This window comes from Sander vitreus, chromosome 8 (assembly GCF_031162955.1).
Source record: "Sander vitreus isolate 19-12246 chromosome 8, sanVit1, whole genome shotgun sequence".
Classification (NCBI taxonomy): Eukaryota; Metazoa; Chordata; class Actinopteri; order Perciformes; family Percidae; genus Sander; species Sander vitreus.
Window position 1 is genome coordinate 31,965,991 of NC_135862.1, and position 24,879 is coordinate 31,990,869.

A 24,879-nucleotide genomic window follows, 5' to 3' on the forward strand; every position below is an offset into this window, starting at 1 on the left:
TGTTGTGTATACAGCTCGTTTTCACTGCCTGCCTGAAGTGGACAAAACTGTTATTGCAAATCAAGAATAATTCACCAATTCTGCCACTGTAGGGGGCAATTTCAGGCCTGAACAAAGTACACGATATTCACTCTTTAAACCATTATTAATACATGCTTCTACTTGCTAATTAATCTATACCTCAATCATTTTTGTTCAGTGATCCACATCTAATGATCTGTCTAACCTTTCGGTGTAATTGATCAGAAACCAACACTTGAAGTTCAGAGTAAACAGAGTCTCTACTTTCCTTTGCAATTAATCACCGATACAAATATATCACACATTCAAAAGAAACAAGGTAGACATGTGGCATTTACCAGTCATATTTATTTTTCATTCCCATAACGTGACACTTCTCTGACATGGAACAGCTACAATGATAAGACATTTTCTGCATAAAATCGATATTTAATGTTAGCGAAATGGTTACACAGATTATTGGACACGTTCATGATCATTTTATACAGTTAATGGATTATTCCTTTTACCTTATTAAACCCGTTGACTTCTTGCAATGGCTTGTTATTCAAAAAAAGCAAGACTACGATACAGCTAGTGCATGTACAGCAAGACCAACCAATCACAGAAGAGAGCTCAGGCTTTCGCTCACACAGACGGACGGAGCCGCTGGCCAGAGATCAGATCAAAAACCTTCAGACAACTAAAGGACAAAAAGTACCTAAATCATTTAAGAGTTGGGCTGACTTTTCACTTTTCTTTCCAAGGCTGAGCTTAAGTGGTACGGGAAGCCAAAAAATTAAGTTGATGCAGTTTAAAGCAGCCTTGGTTAAGCAGGAAAGACAAACTGCTTTGGGGGTTGTATTGAAATAAACATGGCTACAGTGAGATGAAACAAACACAGAGGCAGGATGGTGGGGTTGTGGTACTTCATCTGATCTGTACAGTACGTGTCGGGAGGCTAAATTGATCAATAGTACATCCCCTTTCCTCTGTCACAAGCATGCCAAAAATGAAGTGGAAACACTAAAATAGAATTTCCCAAATCATCTGCCGTCCTCTTTTACTCAACTGCATGAGGGGATCTTCTTATATATTCAAGCTATTTCCACAGAGATGATTTATTAATGGAGCAAGTCAGCAATCATAGTCTCAATAAATATGAGTGGCTCAGTTACTGAGGCTGAGAGTCAGTGGTCATTCTGTCAACATAGTGAGCGAGAAGCGTGGAAGTTTCGTTCCTTTTCTAATCCTTTATGCGACCCAAAGGGAGAAGAAAAGAGAGGAAATGGACGAAGGAAAGAAGGATGTATGGTGATTTCTAACTCAGTTAAGACTCAGGACTTATTTCCGCTACCAAACCTATGTTTGCAACCTCTTCTTCTTCTCCTCCTCCTCCTCCTCCTCCTCCTCTCACATAGACCCCTCTTAGTTCTCTCCCAGTTTAAGCTGTGCAAACTGGTTGGCCATTTGCAGTGCCTCCTGCAGGCTCTGGGTGTTCTTGCCCGTGGCCTGGGCCGACATGTCCTTGCCGCCTCCTTTACCGTCCAGCAGGGGGCACAGCTCCTGAACCCACTCGCTGGCCTTCAGACCTCGGTTGGCCACATCCTGAAGAGAGGAGGGGTGATTAGGGTTCAATCTGTTTCAGACGTGGCACTGAGTGGCTGCCAGGCAGCACACTGTATGGCTTAATGAATGGCTGTGTTACCTGTGGGACTTGACACAGGCAGGTGATCTTGCCGGCGTCTGGGTCTACAGTGAAGAGCATCGCAGCGGTCTGAGGAGATTGGGACTTCAGCAGCTTCAGTGACTCGTTCAGTGCCTGCGAGAGGATAAGGAGAAGAAGAAAAACAAGTGAGAGAGAAGGAGTGGAAGAGTAGAAACAAGGAGGGAAGAGCGAGAGAGAGAGAGAGAGAGAGAAGAAAAAAAGTCTCCTACTCAGCACTGTTGATGGCTCAGGGCCACAGAGCTGATTTGGTCCCATGGCAATAACACAATGAGCTCAGAGACTGCCCTGAGAAAATGTGCAATACTGCAGAGATAAACTGGATTTTAATACTGTTTGTACCTTTCATTTATTTTTGTATGGGGTGCTGAGGAAGTCTTGGGGCTTGGATTATAGATTTCTTCTCGTATGTGTGTGAATGGTCTTCTTTTACAAGGACAGTTTCCTTTTGGGCTGATCAATTCAAAGTCAATTCAAGCTTTTTCCTTTTCCTTTATTGTGTTGTATATCTTTTTTGTGCATGTTATAGGTGTACAAAGTGAAAAAGCCCAAAGTCCACCCCAAAGGGACTCACCATCTCCAACAGAAAACACTGTTCACAAACTGCTCCAAACAGCTCTATTGTAGTCCAGGTTTACTTCTGTGACAAACGTGCGTCACTCTGTAACACGTTATAATGCTCGCCTAGCTGCTAGCGTGGCACGCCCTCATACTCTGCTTCTGATTAGCTAGTAGTCCTTACCTAGCTACTGAGCGACTCCCAATAAAGATGGAATAGAAGTGAGATGTCTCACTCTGTAGAGAGCTCAACACACAGGGTGAAAAGAGGAGCTGCAGCTATGTGCAGTACAACAAATATATGGTGTTTTTTTTAAACCACATAAACCTATTCTGGTACAACCTCTAAATACAATTATAAACCTGAAAATGAGCATAATATGAGCACTTTAATACAAATTAATTTCCATAATTTTGGAGGTTGTTTAAAATCCTGTGTTGCCTCTCACCTTAGCGGAGGCTCCGGTCTCCATCTCCATGACAAGCAGCGGCTGGTTGGGGCTGCTTTCTATCACCTCCTTGGTCTTTTCCAGGACTCTCTTCTGGATGTCAGCCTTGTAGTTGCGGTCCAAGTCATCCATGGTCTTCTTCAGGCCCTTTAGGGATTCCCTCATCTCGTCCTTCCTCCACTGGGAGATCACTGCTGTGCCTATCAACTGCAGAAAGGACGGCCATGTTGACACCACGGCAGAGAGTTGTTCTGGAGTCTTTGGAGCACACAAATGCCATTTACCTCCGTCATGTCGGCGATGTCTTTCTGAATGTCCTTGTTCGGGGCCGTCTGCTGCTTCACCTTGTCTCCCAGCTGGGACAAAAACTGGAGCAGGGAATCGGCTTTCCTCTGGGCCTGATGGATGTGACACACAGAGAGGCATGAGCAGTGGGCAGGAGCCAGACAAGGGCAACAAGCAAAAAGTAGAGGGAGAGATGAGCAAGAAAGAAAATGAAGCAGAGTGGTGAAAGAAAGACGGGAAGAAAAAAAGAAGAAGAGGAGCATCAAAAACAACATTGTTGTCTAAAAATAGTGAAGCTTAGTTTGTCCTCGGGGCCTGGGGAGAGGGGGGAAATGCTAAATGCTCCTTTCTAGCTCCAAGTTCACCACAAGTCAAAAACAGCTTCATTAAAGTTCATCAGTGGGGGTGCGTTTTCTCACCAGGGACCCAAAAAAAGACCTCAGTCTGAGACACATTTTATTTAGTTTTTAGGTTTTTCTGTTTTGAGGGGCAAGAAAATCATTGAGACTTTTTGACCATCAACCCGCCACAACAAGTAATCATTTCATTTTAGACAGACATACAGTCCCTCCAGAAAAACGCCATTATGCGATCTCATAATTCAATGCATAAGGGCCAAAGTCCGCATATTTATGCGGGGGCAAAAATTGACGATTTCCGCGCAAAATATGCGAGGCCTGCATGATTTCATAATCCCCGCATTTTCGTTGCAAAAAAGTCACATATATCTTAGCAGAAAGTTGAAAGATGTTGCGTTTACTTCACACGAGAGCAGCCATTTTCCCCTGTTGCCATGGGAACGTTATGACGTGACGTAATTACCCGACGTGAACATCATCGAAAAGCTGCAAACCCCGCGATGAAACCACGATGAAACCACAGTTTTTGCAAGTTCCCGCAATTTCATCGCATAAAATTGCATAAATATCCCGCATATTCCATCGCATTTTTTAAGAAAACGTGACGCATAATCAAGGATTTTTGCCCGCAACAATCACAAAAAAAGCATTTCTCTGGAAGGACTGGACATACACTGCAGGAATATTAAAGCTACTTCCTTTAAAATGTTGGCTAAATCAACTCTTTTCTATGTGTGGGTGGATACATAATGCTGGGAGCGAGTGTGTGTGTGTGTGTGTGTGTGTGTGTGTGCGTGCGCGCTGACCTTCTGGGCCTCTGTTCCTGTCACAGCAACAATGCGGCGGATGCCCTTAGCGATGGCCTCCTCTGAGACGATGACAAACGGCGCGGCGTGACCCGAGTTCTGCAGATGGCTGCAGATAAGAGAAACCAACAGCACATTAGCAGCACAGAGATACACAACTGTGGGAGGCAGACGAGAAGGAGAGCCGTGAGGAGGAAGGAGGAACACCAACAGAAGACAAAAAAAAACATTACAAAAACAACAGCAGCGGGAACCAGTGATTCTTTGAAGTGGCTGCCGATTTAAAACAACATCACAGACGACATCCAGAAGCACAACAACAGTTTACTAAAATGGAATATTTTAAAGCCTGAAGCGGCACGGTGGTATGCACTTTAAGCCTTGTGTTGTCTTGCCGTCGACCGTGCAACGTTTTATTTTTCTGGGCCAAATCTTTTTCTGACGTTGTGGTCGTCTTTTTCTAGCCTGGTCCTACCAGACTCTGGTCCATTTCATTTGTACAGAGAGTCTGGCCACTCTCCATTGACAAGTGTTAACTTCCTTGAAGGCGGGTACTCTGTTGAAGTTTAAAACTATTGGATCTGCCCAGAGCCACTCTGGATCTGCCATAACCAATCGCTAACGCTTGGTCGTGACGTATGTCATGCACATGTGCAATAAGAGGGGAGACCGACAACAACTATCGGCTTATATTTAGCATTAGCATCGCTAGCGTTAGCCTTAGCCAACTCCTTCACCACTAAAAATCTAACTTTTCCCGAAGCCCGTGGGGAGGAGGGCCACAACATCATGGCCACCAACAAAACTCAGCAAAGACTGTTCTTGCTCGGGCTTTAACTTCTGGATATTCTGCCACAACGGACCGAATGGCTTCGCTCGCATCTTTCTAGTGCACGTCCTCGACGTCATCGTTCTCAGCCACTCCCTCTGTTCCCTGATTTGACCGCCAACAATTTGGCCGGAGAAAACCCAAGAATACACCGCGAACCCAGACGGAGTACAGAAGGGAAATGAAAACTGAGCGGAAGTACGTAGGAGGGCGGAGCCAGGCTAGTCTTTTTGACACTTCTGTCGCGTTCCCCCAAAGTTTTTTATACGTTTTTTTTGTCACTTCTTACCGATGTTTTTGTCACATTTTTCCTGCGTTTTTAAGGTTTTGCTGTTGTTTTTTCCCCACGTTTTTCCGACATTTTTGTCACTCTTCAACGTTCTTTTATCATTTTTTTCTCTCCAAATGCTATAAAATTGAATAAAACACCCAAATTCAATGAAAGTACTGTGCTGATCTTTTATTTTACTTGTGAAGAGTAATGGTTGTACGGAACCATCCATGTTATTTTTTGACAATTTGGTTGAAAGAAACCCAAATTTTGGATATAGAAACGTTTCGAATATGGGTCAACAGGAGGGTTTTAAAAAAAAAAAAAAAAAAAAGTGCTTGAATCAGAACCAACATTATACATGCGGGGTCATTTTCAACACTAATGCAAATAAAAATACAGCTTGGAAATCATTTTTGACAGCAATCAAATGAAATGAAACGTCTTGCTATAATCTATGCAAGAGCCGTCTTGGCATTCAGGTGAGTTTTACAGCCGGGGGCAGACACTGTAAAAGTCAGCAGGTTTAATCGCTGGAGTGAGCTCTACAAAATGTTCCAGGACTTTGTCTGCACAGGGACACGGCCGTCTCACCGTAAAAGACCCACAAATCCAATTAATGGTTTCCACTTTACACACCGCCACTGGGCACTGGCTTCATGCAGATGCAGACATTTATTCAGAGATAACTCTACTTCTCCAAGTTGATGGGAGAACTCGCGACATGCACCGTTAACGGTGAACAGAGCAGAGCTCATCTTACAAAAGTACCAACGGGTTTAGATTTTCCATCCTGCCGTGTGTTTTCGTTCTGCTACTTCAGCAGTCCTCCTTTGTTTTATTCTCCAGCGTTAGAGAATTTAGCTACTGATAGAATTACCAAGATTATCCAAAGTTTTTTTTTTTTATTATTACAAATAACGGCTTGGGAAAAAAAATCATTCTTATGTTAGTATTAGCTTAATGCACTAGCAGCGTTCATTTTGGCAGCTACTTCAGGGCTTGACATTAACTTTTTGAGGCACTTGTCCCTTGTCCTTATCATTTTATACTTTTTTTGTGTTTTGCTAATGCAGAATTTGAACAAACCGTTGAAAGCATCCAAAATCTATCAACATTAATAAAATTCAGTTGAAACAGTAGAAACAAACATGTCCCAAGAATAGATTTCCCATTCAACAAGAAAAAAGGATCTTCAGACACCATGATACAAAGTAATACTTTGCATGCCGATGTGCAGAAGTTAATATATTGAGATTGTAAGTCAATATTTTAAAGTTTGTCATTACTTTCAGATTCCTAGTCAATATTCTGAGTTACTAAGTCAATATATTGAGATACTGAGCCAATATTTTGAGATATTAAGTCAATACCTTTTTACCCTTTTTTATAAAAAGAACCGTCCCCTGTGGAGCCCCCATACTGCATTCTAGCGACCCAGAAACTTAACTTCCCCAGCTTGACAAACTGCAGCCTTGATGTTAAGTAGTCCATTATCCAGGTGGTCATGCAATTCATGAAAATTATATATATATATATATATATATAGCAAATCAACTTCTTATTCGATGGTGAGAGCTGACATTTCGGATTAGAAATGCTACATTCTTAAACCAAGATCACTTGAAAACAAGTTGTAAACAGGTTCTCTACATAAGGTTTGTTGCCAGCTATTTAGGTCAGTAATAATATGAAGTTAGGTGGACTAAGATGCTGACTAAATGTGCACCGTGACGGGCTGGTTTGCATCCTCTGTCACGAGCAGAAATGCAAAAGAAGTGAAGTAAAGCATCATACTCACGTTCCACCACAAAACTCAATGGAGGTGAGAGAACCAGCAGTACTGTCGGGACTCTCCAGCAGCTGCTCAACGGGGATACCGATAGACACGACTCGGACAGGGTCGGGGTAGGTCTCATCGAACACGGCACGCAGACCCTGAATAGCCTTGGCTTTTGCTAGTGGGGCTTCCATGGCATACACCGGCTGGACAGAGAAAGCACTGTCAACTGGTGGTTTAGTTAACATTCGTTATTATTATTATTATTATGGCAAAGGCAAGACCATGTGAAACTTAAATCAGGGTTGAAGGTTGGTACAAACCCTCTGTAATCTCATCAGCTGAAGACATTAAGCATTTACTAACACAAACTCATCTTTTTGTTTACGTTTCGGAGAGGCCAGAGGATGGTAGCTTCAATTAAACAGTGGAGCTAGAATCATCACCTACATGAAAATTATTTAGAGTATCTAAAAGGCAACATTCTCTTGCCCTTTCAGTCAAAATAAACTACTATCTGGTGTGTTTATTTCATGTGTATTCCCTTGCTGACCTTGGCTTCTTTTATCATGGCACAAGCAATCTCCTCAGTCTGGCGGACCTCCCCCGTGCTCAGGGCACCTTTAGCAGTGAAGTCAAAGCGCAGGCGGTCAGGGGCGACCAGGGAGCCCCTCTGGTCTGCCTCCCCCAACACCCCCCGCAGGGCGAAGTTCAAGATGTGTGTGGCGGTGTGGTTGCTCATGATGGGCCTACGACGAGCCTGGAAAGAGAATATGAACAGACATATGTCCAATAGACAAGTCAGGGGTTCACCTAGAGGCATAAAACAGACAGAGATCCCAAACAAATGTGTGAAAATGTGTCAAACTTATTTTCATGCCATGATAATGAACAATATCATGTGAACAATATCATGTGTGCATCTTGATTATATGGTTAAATACATTTCAAATCCTGCATATAGATCATTATATTCTTACCTCATCTACACGCAAGGTAACGCGGTCTCCAACCTTCAGACTGCCATAGACCGTCCCCAGATGGAGAACGTAACCTCCTCGAACCTGCGTATTCTTCACTGTGAACTCCATCCGCTGCAAAGAAATGAAGAAAGACGGAGCGACAGATGGTTAGACAGGTTTATGTTCTGCAAAAAAACATTAGAAAACAAGCGAAAATTTTCAAATCCAGCTTGTTAGCCAGTTTTCTAACTAACCTGATGGAAAAATGATAATTATCAGAAAGAATAACAGGACCCACAAAACATACAACATTCTGACATTTGAACATTTTTTGTCAGATGGTCTTCTGAAAACAGACATATGAATGTGTGTTCATGCCATTCAGGGTCTCACTCATGAGACAGTTGAGAACAATTTATTATATTTATGTTTTCCTGTCAAAATTGCAATATTTCCAGCCTTTGTCAGCTAACAGAGGGCCTTTATTTCCACCAGCTATCAGACCCAGTGGTTTTATTTAAAAAGTCATTTTAGCTTTGAAACTTTGGATTTTAGTTTTTATCTGCATGATCAATATGTAGTTTGGGTAAAAAGCAACACACCGACTCTGAAAATGACTCTAATGAGGGCTTCTTTTTAATACCGCATACCTTAAGATGTTTGTACAAAACAATCTCAAACAGCATCAGTGGAGCTCATTACAAACCACTGAGAAGCACACACATCCATGTTGTTTTTCATCCTAGTTTTTTTTTGTTGTTGCTACACTTACATCCTCTGTGCTGTCGTCCTCTCGAACCATGTAGCCCTCGTCAAATGTCTGTCCGCCCTGCTCGGCGTAGAAGGACGTCTGGTCCAGCAGCACACCGCACTCCTGACCCGTGGTCACTTCATCGCAGAAGGCGCGGTCGCAGCGCAGGGCCAACACTGTGGCTGAGGCCTGCTCAAACTCTAGACACACACACACACGTTAAGAGTTAGTGCGAGAAATGTTCTGTAAATACAGCTGTCCAACTAAACTTAAGGTCTGTTTGTGAGAATGCCAAACACTAACTGTAGTTGCCGTTTTCCTCAGAGGTGTAACTGTATTTGGAAGAGTCATCTGTGGCGGGTATGTTCTTGTTTCTTAGCTCTTCAATGGCGTAGATGTCCAACATGATGTGGTCAACGTCTCCTGCGCCCTTACCCTGGGACTTTAACTACACACACACACACAGTTGTTGTTCAGTTATAAAACACAACATCTACAATACTTAACACTTAAATACACCACATGATGGACTCTAGTCTCGCAGTACCACACCTATGTCCGGAGTGCTGTGTCAGCGCAGAGTATGGTCTTGATACACTGCTTATCTATTTTGGGATAAGGGGGAATTGATGCTCTAGCTTGATCGTATTACTTTAAATCAATCTGTGCTAAGCCCTGGATGCAGCAACGGTGCCCTTGCAAAATAGTAAGCAGACATAGCGGAGGGGGTTATTATTATCGATAACCAAAGCAAATTATAGGTTTGGTTTAACTAATCTGCTATTTATTGTGTGACTGGATAAAGGGGACATTTTATCGTGGGGCTCAGAGCATAGCTTTCTCATTGCAGTCTAAACTTGACTCGATCTAGTCAACAAAAACTGAATTTGCTGATTTCCTTAAAATGCATTCATATATTCCCACTCCCTATTGCACGTTCTGTCAACCTGAACAAACTGGAACTTTCCTGCACATGGTCTGGGAGAGTGAACAGGTGCATGAGTTCTGAAATAAAACAACATCAATAATATCTGATGTGATAGGATGTCAAATTCCTACTGACCCGATTGTGTTGTTACTTAATGACGACTCTAAATTACACCTGCTTGGGAGACAGAAGAAAGTTTGGCTAGCCGGCTCAACCGCAACCAAGAAAATGATAGCCCAACGTTGGCTTCCCCCTCCCACTCACTTTGTATAAAACAGTATTTTCTAGACATAGTTATGCTTGAGCTCTCTACAGCAAGGATTAACAAAGGCAAATCATCGACTATAGACCTATGGGAAAATGCAGCAGCACAAGTATCAGTCCTAATGACCTCAGCACCACAAGAACTAGAGGAGAGCGACTAGGCAAGGTGCGATCTCTGTTTTTGCTTATTTGTCCGTTCTTGTTTTCCTGGAGACCGCAGACGGTGGGGGGTGGGAGAGGGTTTTTGTTCTTGTTCAATTGTGTTTGTCTGTTCAAAAATAAAAAAAAATAATAAAAAAAATGTATCTTAAAAAAATAAATAAAAAAAATGCATTCATATCCATTTATCTGCTCGGTTTTAAAAAGTGCATACGAGGCAACAATACCCCAGCCTATATGCATTATAAATGAAAGTGGGTGTACTTTCACAAACACTTGGTCCCTCTCACTCGTGTTCTTATATGAACATGTGCACTGTGGATTTGCCAGTTTATTTTATTAGGTACAATCTAATGCACAACCACCCTGGAACACATCCTATCTTTGTCAAGCTTATAAGGTTCAGTTTGTGTTAATAGTCATACTCAAAACTAACCTCAGAGTTAAATCCATGTCTTTTTGACAATATCAACAAAACAAACTTTACAAGCTTGACAAAGTTTGGACTTACTGCAAGGCTATTGTATCATATTGGGTGTAATGAACCCAGTGTTCATGGCAGGATAAGAAGAAAATATAGAAAAATGCATAGTGTGTCAAACTCCCCATCTGGTAGGGAGCTGAGCTGCGGTGCCAGTATGTGTACAGACATTAGTTCACTCATGTGTTGGACAGCAGTCTGAGGCTGCAGTAAACTGGAAAAGAGATCAATATTTTTGCAAAATCAAACAACAAGGGATTAGCACAGCGCTGTAAAGTAAATGAGGGTTCATTTAAACAGCAGGTGCACAGCTCGTGATTCTGACTTACTGTGCAATACTGGAGAACGCTGACACGAGGCAAAATATGTTCCCACGGTAGTGGACACAAAACACTGCTCAGTGGAGTTTCCCTCCCAAATTCAAACAATCATTGAACACAGAAGGTGTCCTTCACTTCCCTCAACTCCTCCTTCCATCTCCTCACCTGTGCTGCCTTTTTCTCCTCTTCGAAGGCAGCGATGTCCACCACCATGCCTTTCTCCTCTGCGATGAGGGAGGTCAGGTCCAGAGGGAAGCCGTATGTGTCATACAACAGCCATGCTGTGTCACCTGGACGTACAAACAGAGAGGGGAAAGAAACGGATTGATATGCGGGAGAGGCGTTTGTAGTCAAAGACTACTTGATTCAAACAGTAAAACACGTTGTTGCTATAAAATAAAGTATCGTATATATCAGCGAGACGTGAGATGTGAAAAGCAAATAGTTGTCTGTGCTGTTAATGTATTTTCAACACTGTCTGTTAGATGTATTAGCGTCAGTAATGTCTCATCCATTATGGTGAGCCCTTGGGACAAATGAGAAATACATTTAAAAATCCTGAGGGAGACAACAATCGGTCTTTATGACAAGAATGTGTGTGAAAGAGCTGTTACTAGGATTTTAGTATATCTAATTGTAGTCCCTTTTCCTTTTAACACATTCTCTCTCCTTACAATAAATCTAAGCTCTTTCCTCTAAAATTTATGACACGTTAACGTGTGCACAAACAAGCGCTTCTCTGTAACTGAGTCTCACCTGGAATGGTCTTGCTGTCTCCCAAACTCATGATCTTCCTATCAAGGATACGGCGCCCCCTGCTGAGGGTTTTCAGGAACTGCACCTCCTCCTCATTAATAATGTCCTTCACCACTTCTGGGTCTTTCTTCAACTCCGGGAAGGCATTGCCCTGGAGAATCAGAGTGAAAGAAGATGGGGCGAGAGGGGGATGGAGATGAGATAGGAGAAGAGAAAAACGAGGGATCATAGAGAGGAGGTCACCATTTACAGCATCAGTTATGAACTAGGGTTTTGCGATTTTTTTCAAAAATATTGCGATTTCGATTCAATATGCGATTATTTTTTAAGCTCTTTGTCTTCTGTATTATTCAACAAAGACCAGCAATAAATCATTGTATAGTATGAACAATACAAGATTAGATAGATTAAACAAACTGTTCTTTCCTGGAGGCCAGGCCTGGATGTGATGAGGAAATCAGGTGATGCATGAATTTATATGAATGACATCTTTTATTTAACTACTTCAGTCACAGTAGTATACTGAGCACTGACCGCCTGGTATAAACATTCATATGAAAATCAGAAACAAATCACACAAACTAAAGTTCAGATTGCAGAAATATAAAAACAAAGATGTGGCTTTACCACACAATATTTACATTTAATTATTTACTGTAATAAACATATGTAAACATGTGGATTGCACTTTTTAAACACTGTCTTTGAACTTTACTAGACAGTTAAATAAGTAAAAATATAGCATATACAGTATATACAACGGTGTATTTTTTTTACAGCACACACAGAGGAGCTGCCTCCAGCCCCTCATGAAGTTGCGTGCCGCGTGCATGACAGCGTCAACATTGCACCAGAGCCCGTCTACGAAAAGCCGTTCCACTCCCTATTCAGCCCCATTGTACCGAATTTGGTTGCAGTTCCACCAGAGTTCCACTGGGGGTGATCACGGTCCAGTGCTAAATGAATGGGACTCTATGGAACTAGACGGCTAAATTTGTCTCTTTCGCCTGATTGTCATTGAGAAATCTCAGATTTGATTGTAGTTTGTAAGTTCAACATGGATTATAGGTCGAAAGTTGAATGAACGAGTACTTGTGTCCTTTTGATTTCTTACAGGTTGAGTCGTTGTTGCCCATAACACGCTAGCATTCTGCTAATGAATGCTGATTGGTCAGTGAAGGACTGATTACGACCAGAGATCCCGCTTGACGGCATCCGAAGTAGAACCAGAATGTCAGAGTGAATATTTCGGCGTGGTCTTTAAAACATTAGCAAACCTCTTTCTAGCACGTGTATTAACAGGGAGAGTCTAACCTGTCAGCTGTGTTGTATTAACAGGGAGAGTCTAACCTGTCAGCTGTGTTGTATTAACAGGGAGAGTCTAACCTGTCAGCTGTGTTGTATTAACAGGGAGAGTCTAACCTGTCAGCTGTGTTGTATTAACAGGGAGAGTCTAACCTGTCAGCTGTGTTGTATTAACAGGGAGAGGCTAACCTGTCAGCTGTGTTGTCGATGCCTCGAGAGAACAAAGGAAGCGACTCAGAGCTTGCCGTATATGTGTATGACGTCATTGACATTTTAAAAGGCTTTTTAGAACAAAAAAGCACCCAGCAGTGTGTATTTTCTTAGCCTCCCCTTTCGAATGCAACATTCAAATTACTAGAGAAAAAATTATATCCTGAGAAAAGTGGATTTTGAGGGGTATAGCTCCATAGAGTCCCATTCATTCTGCACTGGCTTGTGAGCGCCCCCTATATAGAACTCTGGTGGAACTGCAACCAGTTCAGAAGCCGGAAGTAACGAGAGAGTGGAACTTCTTCCCTTATTAGAAATTCTTTGATTGCACTCAGAGACAGAGAGGCTATCGTTACGTTAGCAGTAGCATGCTGCTACTGGTCTTGCCGTGGGATTAACTGTACTAATAAAACCGTTGAAACAACGCAGCCACGCTGCTGTGAAAGCTCCCCAAACGTCATTTATCAGAGTCTGGTTGTTACCCCTCCCTGTGGCAGTCTCCTCCACTCCATATCTTTATAACGGAGCTAGCTAACTGGAGCTAACCGCTCATCAGAGCTAATGGTTGCTAACCGAGCCTTCAGTTCTGCGTGCCTGTATCCATTAACTGCATGTATGGACTCGAGCCCGAATAAAACCCTTCATTTTATTAAAATGGCTGTAAAAGTTTTAAACTACAACTCAGAGTTGTTTGAATGACAGAAATCTGCTCAAGGTATGGCGTAGTGTTAAGTTGAAGTTAAGTTGATGCTTTCTCTGCGGGTGCAGACTGATTTGCTCTTGCGAGTCACGTGACTAAATCGCAGCCTTTGCAATTAGGAAATCGCGTCTTAACATATCGCGATATTATCGCAAATGCAATTAATCGTTCAGCCCTATTATGAACTGGATGTTAGAAGTTACTATTACCATTTCATGCAATGAACTGTGTCCCACTGTCACACACAACATGAAACCCTTTAGAAGTCTAAACAAAACCTCACATTACTCTTTTGGCGGGTTTTAATTACACGTTTGCTTAAAAACCTTAATTTGGACAACAGAAGACTTTAAAACAAAAAAGCAATATGTTATTGCTCAGCCCTAGTGCTATCTCAAAGGGCTTTACAAAGAAACATCCGTAGAAATGCCGCTTTATAACGGCATCAGGATAAAATGAATGACTAGTACTAGTTCAGGTTACTGTATGAAGGGAGATGGACAGAGAGAAGAGAGCTGCAGGGGACTGTTTTGTCAAATGCTTGCATTTTTTGGGGGCTTTTCCAGAAAACTGCCTAGCTCAGCTTTAACCAGCACACAGTACTTTTTAATCTTATATTAATGTTAGCCTCAGCGGTTCTGGACATACCTGTACTAAACTTTTATCCATTTTAACAGTTATGGAAAACCCCTACTGAGGCCATCACCAGTTTAAAAAGTCCACTCCTGTGGCCAGGTTGGCTCAGTGGTGGAGCAGGCGCACATATACTGAGAGGTTTATGCCTTGACGCAGAGGTCCAGGGTTCAAATCCGACCTGTGACAATTTCCTGCATGTCTTCCCCCTGTCCTGTCGGTTAAAGGCGGAAAAAGCCCCAAAAATAATAAAGTCCACTCCTCTCAAGTTGATATGTGTCACATACAGACCATTGAGGCTAGAATTAAAAGAAAGTGAAGAAAGGAAATCTCACCAGGGAATCGACCACCACATCCACCAGAGAGGCAAAAAAGCCTCTCTGAGCTCCCAGCTTCTCGTGAGCGTAACGGACTGCGCGACGCAGGATCCTCCTCAACACGTAACTAAAACATGATGGAAACAACAAAACGTTACAATAAAGTACTAAAAATGTACTGCAAAACAAAGCATTTATAGCCACGCTGTCTGAAATCTTGTGTAGTTTTGCAGTATCAGCAATGTTCAAGTCTCACCCTCTTCCTGTGTTATCAGGCCGGCCGCCATCTGATAGGGCGATGGTGATGGTGCGGGCGTGGTCAGCCAGCACACGGTAGGCCATGTCAATACCGTCAGTATCCTCGGCACCTACTTTACCGGTGTAAGGTCGAGCACCTGTACCCTGAAACAAACACAAACTATGTTTAAACGGCGTATTAGATCAGGGGTTCCCTAGCTTTTCTTCTGATATACTGTACACCGTCGAGTCGAGCAGAGCAGAGCTGGTACTAGCAGTGGGCAAGCGCCAAATGTCTCTATAGCCGCTTTCCGACCGGAGGGATTTTTGCAGTTCCTAGAACATAAAATTCCTAGAACTCTTTTTTTCTCGTGTTCCGACTGGACCAATTTGGGGATTTTTAAGTTCCTCTGGGCGCAGTTCCTGTAACTCTTTCAGCTCATACTTCAGGGCAGGGTCTTTTCTCTTTTCAGCATATGAACCTAGGTGAATGAGGGTCGGGTTTCCGGTACAGACAGATCAACAACGGGACAATTTTAACAATTTTCGCCATCTTATTCATCACTAATTTCACTTCTGACAACGTTTTAGGCGAGAAATTAACTGTTTAGATTTCGAATATAGGCAGTCTTGCGAAAATTGATGCCGAATTGACAATTTGCATCAAAGTTTTCGGAGTTGAGAAGCTCCATAAAGTGAGGCGACAGCCAGCAGGCGCGTGCCAGGGCCGCTAGCTCGTCGCTCGGCCAGTCATGCTCAGAGACCCCGCTGTAAGCTGGAGGTTTTTATTTCGCCGTTGACGGTTCGTTTGTTTAAATATCACAACACATGTCCATCATAAGATTAACGGGAACCTGTGGTTAACTGTCTTTTAGGAGTTAAACCCCACACACACACACATATATACACACACACACACACATTTCTATTCGGGAGACTTGTTTAAATTATGACAAATATGCTATACACATTAGATTTAGTATTTAGTTCATACTTTTCTTGGTGTTTTGCCAATCGCAGGTGTTATTTGTTTTCTGACTTTAACGCTATAAAGACCGTTGCCATGCTTGCATCACTCCCTTACCCCTCCTATCAGTCCCTATGGCCACTTGGCCAGTGCGAATGCAATTGGAAAAAACGGTTTTGGGGGAAGAGTAGTTAGTAGAACTGTTTAGAAGTGGACTTTTCCTATAACTACGTTCCTGTAACTACTTGGTCGAAAAGCGGCTATTGTTGATGACCAGCGCCCCGACATGGTTCCGACTCTCAAATATAAAAAGAAAACAGAAAATCCAGGCAAAGGGCAGGTTCTTTGCAGATACAGACACCACCCCACACTTCTAGTGGGTCAAAAGTGATGATTGAGAGGGATTACTTTTGCATTAGTCTATACATGTTTTTTTGAGGAAAGCACTGCATGTTATACCTTTAAAAACAGATCAGTGATGCTGTTCTGCCCTCACTGTTCTCTGTGAAGTTAGCTGGAAATGATGTAATGTAGCTCTAGTGTGTTTTATGTGGAGTGAGCACTGCGCCGGACTCAATTTCAAAGAGGAACTGGTCATATGGTAACTAAAGAGGTAATTTGGCCTTTTGTGCTTTAATTAATTTGGCATGCAGTTAACACGCCAGTCATAATTTTATTTTAATGAAAACTCAACTCCTGGCATTTGCCCATAGTGTTCTTTCACTGTTTTGGAAGACGGAATTAATGGGAGAAAAAACTCGCTTTAAAAGTGATTTTCTTTTTACATATGTGCTGTGGGGTGGATCTACTTTAAAAAATGTTTTTCCCCCTTTCCATTCAGTTACACAAATCTGGTAGCCTGAATGCCAGCCAAACTTAGCCCCGCCCACAACATTTGAGGTCGGGAAGTTCGGTCTGGACTTGATCCGTTGTGGAGCAACTACGCTCGAACCAGAGCTGTTCGGACCAATCAAATTGTCAGGGCGGGCTTTATACGATGATGGACAGATGATCAACAGTGACGTAATCAACCGCGTCACCAAAGAGCGCTTGGGTTGAATTCGTTTACAACTCCGTTGCTCTGATTGGTTGGAGGTTTATCCAATTGAGTGCAGGGGCATTTTCTTTCCTGGTTCGTTTGAAACACGCCCCATATGCCCACACGGCCCACAGCCCAATGGAGCAGCATCAGACTCATATTCTGACTAGAATCTGAGTATGACGACGTCAGGCTACAAATCCACGGCATTTCAGTACCTTCTGAATGGCTTCAAAGTACGGGATGAAGAGGTCAGTGTCATAGTTGGACATCTTGTTCTGCAGTACGGACACCAGGCGCTCCAGGCCCATCCCTGTGTCTATGCTCTTCTTAGGCAGTGGCTTTAAAACAGTCTCGGACTCCCTAAGCAGGATGGAATGAGAAACAACAGTTACAAACACGGATTCACTGATCAGTATACGAGTATGCACTTTGAGCAAGGCAGTCTCATAGTGTGAAAGCACACAGGTTTTTCTTACTCTGTGCATTTGTTAAAAAGGAGGATCGTGCTGTTTTGTTCCATTCACATCAAACCAGATTATGAGTTTTCTGGGCCAAGTAACACTTCAACTGCACTAACAATAGAATAAAGTGTAGAGGTGTGGAGTGAGGGTGTGTGTACATCTAATTCAGTAGCTGCACTTTATATTGGACAAAACAGATGATAATGAAAGGTGTTGCCAAATTCCAACAACACCTGAGCTAAATTCCTGGTTAGGTTTATGTTTGGGTGTGTTGCTGTCACAAAGCTTGTGATCAGTTAAACTTTCTTTATATAACCCACTAAACTGGTTACAAGCCTCGCCTGAAACAGACAGAGATTACCACAGAGCCATGAAGTCTTAGCGTGAAGGTGAAAACAAACTTTATATTTGATGTGTGAATAACTGCATCAGTTTGACCACAAAACCTGTCAACTATGTGGACTAAAAAATTAATGAGCCTCTCAACTTATTCTGAAAAAGCATTGTTTGGTCCACATATCAATACAAAGGTCGGTACCTTTACTATTGTGGCTACCGTTGCACTGCAAATTAAGAAAAAAAACATGCAAATAGACAAAACACATGAAATGAAGGAACATTTTCACCAATTTGACAACCTATGCGCAGCATTTAGAAAGAGCTTTGCAAGAGAAACGGGCTGCAAGATAGTCAACCAACTGTGTGCATCACTTTTGTGTCCCGTGAAAACGGTTTCTGTTGTGTTGTTGTGAGCTTCTTGCAGCGCGTTTCTCCATTTCCAGCACTTTTTCTAAATGCTGGGCATGACGTGTTGTCAAATTGGTGAAGACATTTCTTCATTTGTTGTGTCCATTTGTAATTTGCAGTGTGTTGAGCCCTCAGGGCCACTGTACAATACAGTCTGTCTGCACTGATAATCGTGAGGTAAATCATGAGGTACCTATCTTTTAACATACTCAGATCATTGTCCGTCTGCGAGTCTGTTACCTGTTGAACTGGATGAACACCAGGTTCCAGATCTCCAGGACATTGGGATCGTCCATGTTCACCAGGTGAGAGGCGTCCCTCCCTCCAATGCGGTCAAAGTGCATCTCACTGCAGGGACCGCAGGGGCCGGTGTCTCCCATCTCCCAGAAGTTATCCTTCATACTGCCTGGCAGGATGCGAGCCTCCTCCATCCTGAGAGGACACAGAGAGGATTTTATTAAATGTTTTGTCACAACTAGGGCATATGTGCAAAGTGTGAAAGCCTCGATAAGCAAAACAAATGATTATATTTTTGATGTGGGTGCCTTTTTTGTGCAATAATCTGAGTCGTACTTGATGTGAATGTTTACCCCCTGATACTTCATGACTGTCCTAAACTGCCTGCTTATTAAAATGCCATTAGATGGCAGTCACAAAATGAAGATATAAATTATATGATAAAGATAAATAAAAAATATGTCTGCACTGATAATTGTGAGGTAAATCTCTTTCTGAAAAATAAAGAAAAGGCAAAGCGACCACGTAAAAATATCTTGCGTGTATTTTATAAACTTGCCCTCCTCTGTTGAAGCTGCTTTAGCAGGACCAGCAATTTTGTGTAAGTTTTTATGTGAACAGAGATGTTAACGGGAGTAAAAAGTGAAACAAGCCTACCAAAGAGAAGCCAACAGATAAAAAGAGAGAAGGATCATAAAAAGTCTGATGCTAAGTGGGAAAAATGTCAACTGAAAGATTTGAATAAATACATTGATAAATGAATGGTAGATAACTGCACTGTTGAAACACCAATGGTAAAAATGTATTCATGTATTGGGACATGACAAAATACAACAGTGAGATATGATTTGAGACAGGGAGGTAGACAAATGAAGAGAGAGAGATAATCGTGTAGGCTGTTGTTGAGGTGTGAGATATGAGGAACTCCTAGGAGCTAATGCATGGGGAGAAAAATAATTCACAGTGGGCTGCGATTATAAAAGAATTGCTCAGAGATGCCCTAAAGCAAATGCCTTCATCTGATGTGTTCACCAATACATCTTATTCTCAAGCTAGGCTCACCCTAGGTCGATCCAGATCTGTTTGCACTCCAGGTCGGGCTCCAGGCCTGCTTCAGCGTCACCCCCGAAGTAGGTGACGTACAGACGGTCTATGGGAATACCAAACTCCTGGGTCAGCAGCTCCAAGGCCATCTTACAGGCCAGGTGCTGCAGGGGGAGGTGGGAAGATGCAGAATGAGCAGAAGGAAGAAAGAGACAAGACAGAAGAGTAAGGGGGGAAAAAAAGATCACTCCACAGTTCCAGAAAAGCACACATCTGGGTTAGAGACATGCAGGCCAGAGTGGGGCGAAAATTCACATAACAAACCAAAGTTGTCATTGTTCATGATATAAAATTATATAAAAATGTAATCTAATTTAATCTCCAAAAGTTAATTCTTGCATGTTAATGAAGCTAGTTTCTTAATAGATTCTCTTTGCTGAATCAGCCATGTCAGTCATAATTGAGTTGTAATATTGCCCAACACAGGTAACATTCTGTATCAAGTCAGCAGAAAGAAAGTCTTCGCTACATTAGACCACGTTTTACAAAAAGCACACACTCAGCAACAGTAAGGACAAGATTATCGCGCTTTCTGCATATTATTCTGTACATAGCTTACCACTTTCCTTCATGTCAAAATGAAGGGCACTGCAGCAGATCAAGTTATAAGTAGAGCTAGACCAATAAGTCTGACAGACATTGGTCAACATAAGCTTGTGGCAGATATATCAGTACAAGTATAACCTATATTGGCCAATAAGTTGCAAGTTACAATTAAAAATAAATAAAATAAAAATAAATAAAAAATAAATAAAAAACTACTATCACTATCTGCTGATATCCAGTTTCAGTCGGGTTGGTGACAAAAAGTGACACAACTGCAGAGTATGACAGTGTAATACCTTAAAGTAGTCACCAAAGGACCAGGACCCCAGCATCTCGAAGAAGGTGTGGTGGTAGACATCTTTACCCACATCATCCAGGTCGTTGTGTTTGCCCCCTGCACGGATACACTTTTGGGTGTTGGCGGCACGACGCAGCTTGGCCATAGGGTGGGACGGGTCGAGGGTGTTGAGGAAGATGGGCTTAAACTAAGAGGAAGGGATATAAGGAGCAAATTTGTGAGTCGTGTTTTATTGAAAGTTTGCTACAAGAATCTTCTCATTTCAGCACGGAGTCAAAATGTTGTAAATCAGTCGGTACGTATAAATGAACCATCCTGAAATATAGAGGCACAGATATTTGAGAACGTGGAGACGCATGGATGATGTACCTGGTTCATGCCAGCATTGGCGAAAAGCAGCGTGGGGTCGTCCAGTGGGATGGTGGATGACGAGTGGACATACTTGTGCTCATAGCGACGGAAGAAGTCAATGAACTTCTCGCGGATTTGAGCACCACTCAAAGAGGAGTCCATTCTGAATCAGCTGTCTGAACAAAAATACACACACAAAAAAAAGATATGAATACTGTAACCATAAAGCATGTTTAAATAGGCAGCTCCCTTTTTACTTTAGCTCTGTCTAAATAAATTGTTCTGGGTCCCTGACTGTGTTCCAGTGACAACATAAACATTTGAATGTAAATAACTGCTAACAGCATGGTAATAGAATAACCGGTCTGAACATGCTCTCAGCAGCTGAACTCAGTTATGGGGCAACAAAGGAAGACAAATTAATTGGCATCTGAACGTTACAAGACTTGACTGTATATCACTATATATAAGAGAATACATTTATTTTTTTGTAAAATGTGTAATAACTCCCCGGGGCTTTCTAATGAGGTTTACAACGAAATTATAAAACTGCTTTTCTCCTATTTCTGTGAAACAATTATTACATTTTCACAGTGAGTCTGCTGTGAAATCGCTCTGGTTAAGGCCCTGACATACCAACCCGATTATCGGCCGTCGGACAGTCTGGCGAGGTCGGTGACTCGAGTCTGTTCGGTGTGTTCCGTGCCGTTGTCAGTCGGGGGAGCCGTCGGCCTACATTTGGGCCGATTTGACATGTTGAATCGGAAGGCGGGCAGTCGGACTCAATGGCAAATCTGATTAGTGGAGCACTAACCCGGAAATGATGAGCGGGGTGAGCCTGACGAACGGCTCTCAAACTCTGACGAAAATCTTTTAAACTTTGTCGATCTGAAATGAAGACAGATTCAGCAACTGCACGGCCTATTTCTTGCTTAAAATGTTTATCAGAAACACGTTTTGGTGAACTATCTTTGTAAAATATGAGATCGTATTCCGAACGAAGCCGCCATTATGCCCGGTTGTAAAATCCGGGAGCAGCCAGACTCACGTGACGCGTTCATCCAATCAGCTACCGGTTTTCATTTTTGGGGCGACAATACGGATTAGCACCGCCTGCTGTTATGGAGACATTATGTCTCGTGCACGCGCAGAACGTACACTCAAGTTGGCGTCGCTTCGGTGTTCCGAGGCACTTTTTTAACCAACTCGGGGAGGCAGTCGGACTGACTGCCTTTTCTGCCAAAGGTCGGCCGTTGGGTTGGTGTGTCAGAGCCTTTATAGGCACTAAAAGGCAATATCACCAGTTAAACCAATTTAGCCTTTTCTGCAAAACAGCCAATTGCTCCAAGGTTTGCCTTGCTTTAACACACTCCTTCTGAATCGACACATAAACAAAAAAATAAGAGCACAGCTCAGGGAATGCTATTGTTTGTTGCGTGATCACTGGTATATAAATAAAGTGTAAGAGGTTTTGAAGATTTTTGTCTCTGCATACAATTACATTAATCATCTCCATACTTGTTATAAATATGTATGGTAATTTCATATTTCCATTATCAGTTTGGCCTAATCTGTCAATTATTTTTCAGATTAATCGTTCAGTGTTTAAAACATGTCAAAATAGGAAGAAAAAAAAAGCTAACTGCATTTTCCCCAATACCCAAGGTGACATCTACGAATGTCTTGTATTTATACAACCAACAATCCAAACCCACAGAACCACCTAAGGGTGTTGCTTTATTTTTTTTATCTTCTCTAGCTTTTCCAACTTTTTAGATATCACAATAAAAATGGTCCAAAAGTATGTGTAATTGCATTTGTTTGTTTTTTAAACATAGCTTTTTCTTGAGGGAGGACCCCTAAACCCCAAATACTTGCAACTAGGTCTTTCACAAATCTGGATCTGGATATGTTACTTACAAGTTACAACATAGCATTGTTTGTATTACTGCAGTATGTCATCACTTAATCACTCAATTTAAGGATGATTCGGCTTTTGTCGGGTTCTTTGTGCTCAACATTTTAATCCAAAATGCACCCAAACAGCCAAAAGGCTTGAATGCATTCAGGGCACCCATTGCTGCCATGGTTGCAATGCTCACATAGGATATAGAGGGTTTTCACCGACGTCACGTTCTGGGCGGTAACCTGGATGCGCGGCCATCTTGGAGGCACTCGGTGTAAACAACTGAATGGAGCCCATACACAGCGGAAGACCTTAAATCCTACAAAAGTTTGGAGGCTTATAACCAGATGGTGTGTGGGTGAGGGAGACGCAGTACCAAGTCATTAACGACCAATGTGTTGTGAAGGCCAAAGTAAGTAATGCAATAACGTCTTTAATCAACCTAACCTTAACTGTATGATATCATTGTGATACTCAAGGTGTAGTCAAGTGAATCTCAATCGGGTTTTTTTCATTTCAAAGACCGAACAAGACAGAGTTTTCCCTCGTAGATCCTGGTTGAGCTTTGCCAACCACAAGCGCCTCCTTTCCTCTGATAACTTCTGGCATTCCTCTCCCTGGTTTTTAATAACTTTTGGAAGTCGATAATATTCCAAATGTTTTTCTCGGTCTGACCTATTGGTACAACCTAAAACACGGCAATAATTAACCATTTTCCTTGACGCCGTTCGGAACCTACTTCAGTGCCTGTGCTTTGTTGTGATGCCGAGTACCTCCAACATGGCGACTTCGGGTCTGATGACGCGTCGTGAAAACCCTCTATACAGAGAGTAATACTGAGAGTAGTTTGGTGTGGTGAAGCTTTAGTAGTTGTTTAACACTTTCAGCTGCCATGAAGTACCTAGGGGGGTTTTGCATCGAGCAAAATGTAAGCCATAACTACAGTATCAATGGATGTTTTATTATTAAAAGGCAGCACAGTAGAATTCATATTAGTAGACTTATTTGTACACTAGCTGGCAAAGAAAACCACACAGGTGGTGCCCTCAGCTCTCTAGGGCCAGCAAGCGAACCGTAAACAGCCACCCTCCCCATTCTGACTATGGAACCACCCTGTTGGCAACCAGAGAAGATGGAAACATCAAGGTGATGGCGATGGAAAGAACACAGACAGTTAAAAAAATAGTGTTGTAAATAAAAAAAAAAACATAAAAAGGGGCTTATCATGAGGAAGATGAGACTTCACAAAGGGTGAGGCATAAAATAGGGTACAATAACTGAAAACAAGAGAATACAGTAACAACAGGGGAAATTGTGCACTTGTAAGTATGCACACAAGGATACAATAAAGGATCAACACATTTTTGGTTTGTTCGTATTTGTAACAATTACAGTCTGTGAGTGGTAAATTCTGAAACCAACATCTTTATGTCCACAGACAAACTCCACGTTAGTCAGTGGAGCAGCCCTGTGCCTTGTCTCCAAAACTTAGCTTAGTGATTCTACCATTGAGGAGGCCCACAAATAGAGACTAAAGTGAACGTTAGTTATATCCGCAGGTCAAACATGAAGTCACAGAGGGTTAATTTCCTTTTCTCCTGCTAACTAAAATCAGTTCTTCCATGTCCCCTTTGCACCTCTGCTGTGAACAAGCAAACAGAAAGTAGTGGCACAAAATAGTGCCAGTCATGTGAGACAGCATTTCTCTGAAACAGCTAAAAGCCGGAATGCAACATTATCATACCATCAACTGGTTCAACTGATGTGTTGGGCAGAGGCACTAGGTCGACAAGCTGACGTTAGCAATCGAAATGTTAGCCAGACAGGCTATGAGAGAGATTTTAGTACACAATTATAACAGAAACCTTACTTTACTGAATGGTATGGTGAACGTAATGTATTTCAACAGCACCTGAGGGGAAAAAAATAATACTCACAAGAGTCGCTATTCTCGCAGAATGAATCAGTTAACTGCTCCCAGACACACTGCTTTAGCCTACGCTGCTCGACCAAAAGGAAAGCACAGATCCAGTGAATACGCCCACGGCAGCATCCCATTGGTCGGGCCACACCGGTACATCGGCAAACGTACATTTCTATTGGACAAGCCTACTGTCAATCTTAGCACCAACGG

At 42.3% G+C, this 24,879-nt stretch overlaps 1 protein-coding gene across 1 annotated transcript; it reads right to left on the reverse strand.

Annotated features, from left to right (window-relative positions):
* Positions 1-349: 349 nt before the first annotated feature.
* On the reverse strand, positions 350-24,792 carry LOC144522613 (alanine--tRNA ligase, cytoplasmic-like). The gene is made up of 20 exons (XM_078257841.1): positions 24,683-24,792; positions 20,858-21,015; positions 20,487-20,675; positions 19,603-19,748; positions 18,544-18,735; positions 17,311-17,455; positions 15,106-15,251; positions 14,868-14,976; positions 11,685-11,835; positions 11,094-11,218; positions 9,080-9,224; positions 8,798-8,976; positions 8,044-8,157; positions 7,617-7,823; positions 7,085-7,269; positions 4,184-4,292; positions 3,018-3,131; positions 2,734-2,940; positions 1,709-1,822; positions 350-1,608 (listed from the first exon to the last, which is right to left on the reverse strand). Exons 2-20 carry the CDS (start codon positions 20,999-21,001, stop codon positions 1,429-1,431), a joined length of 2,901 nt encoding a protein of 966 aa, XP_078113967.1. The 5' UTR covers positions 21,002-21,015; positions 24,683-24,792; the 3' UTR covers positions 350-1,428.
* Positions 24,793-24,879: the final 87 nt, after the last annotated feature.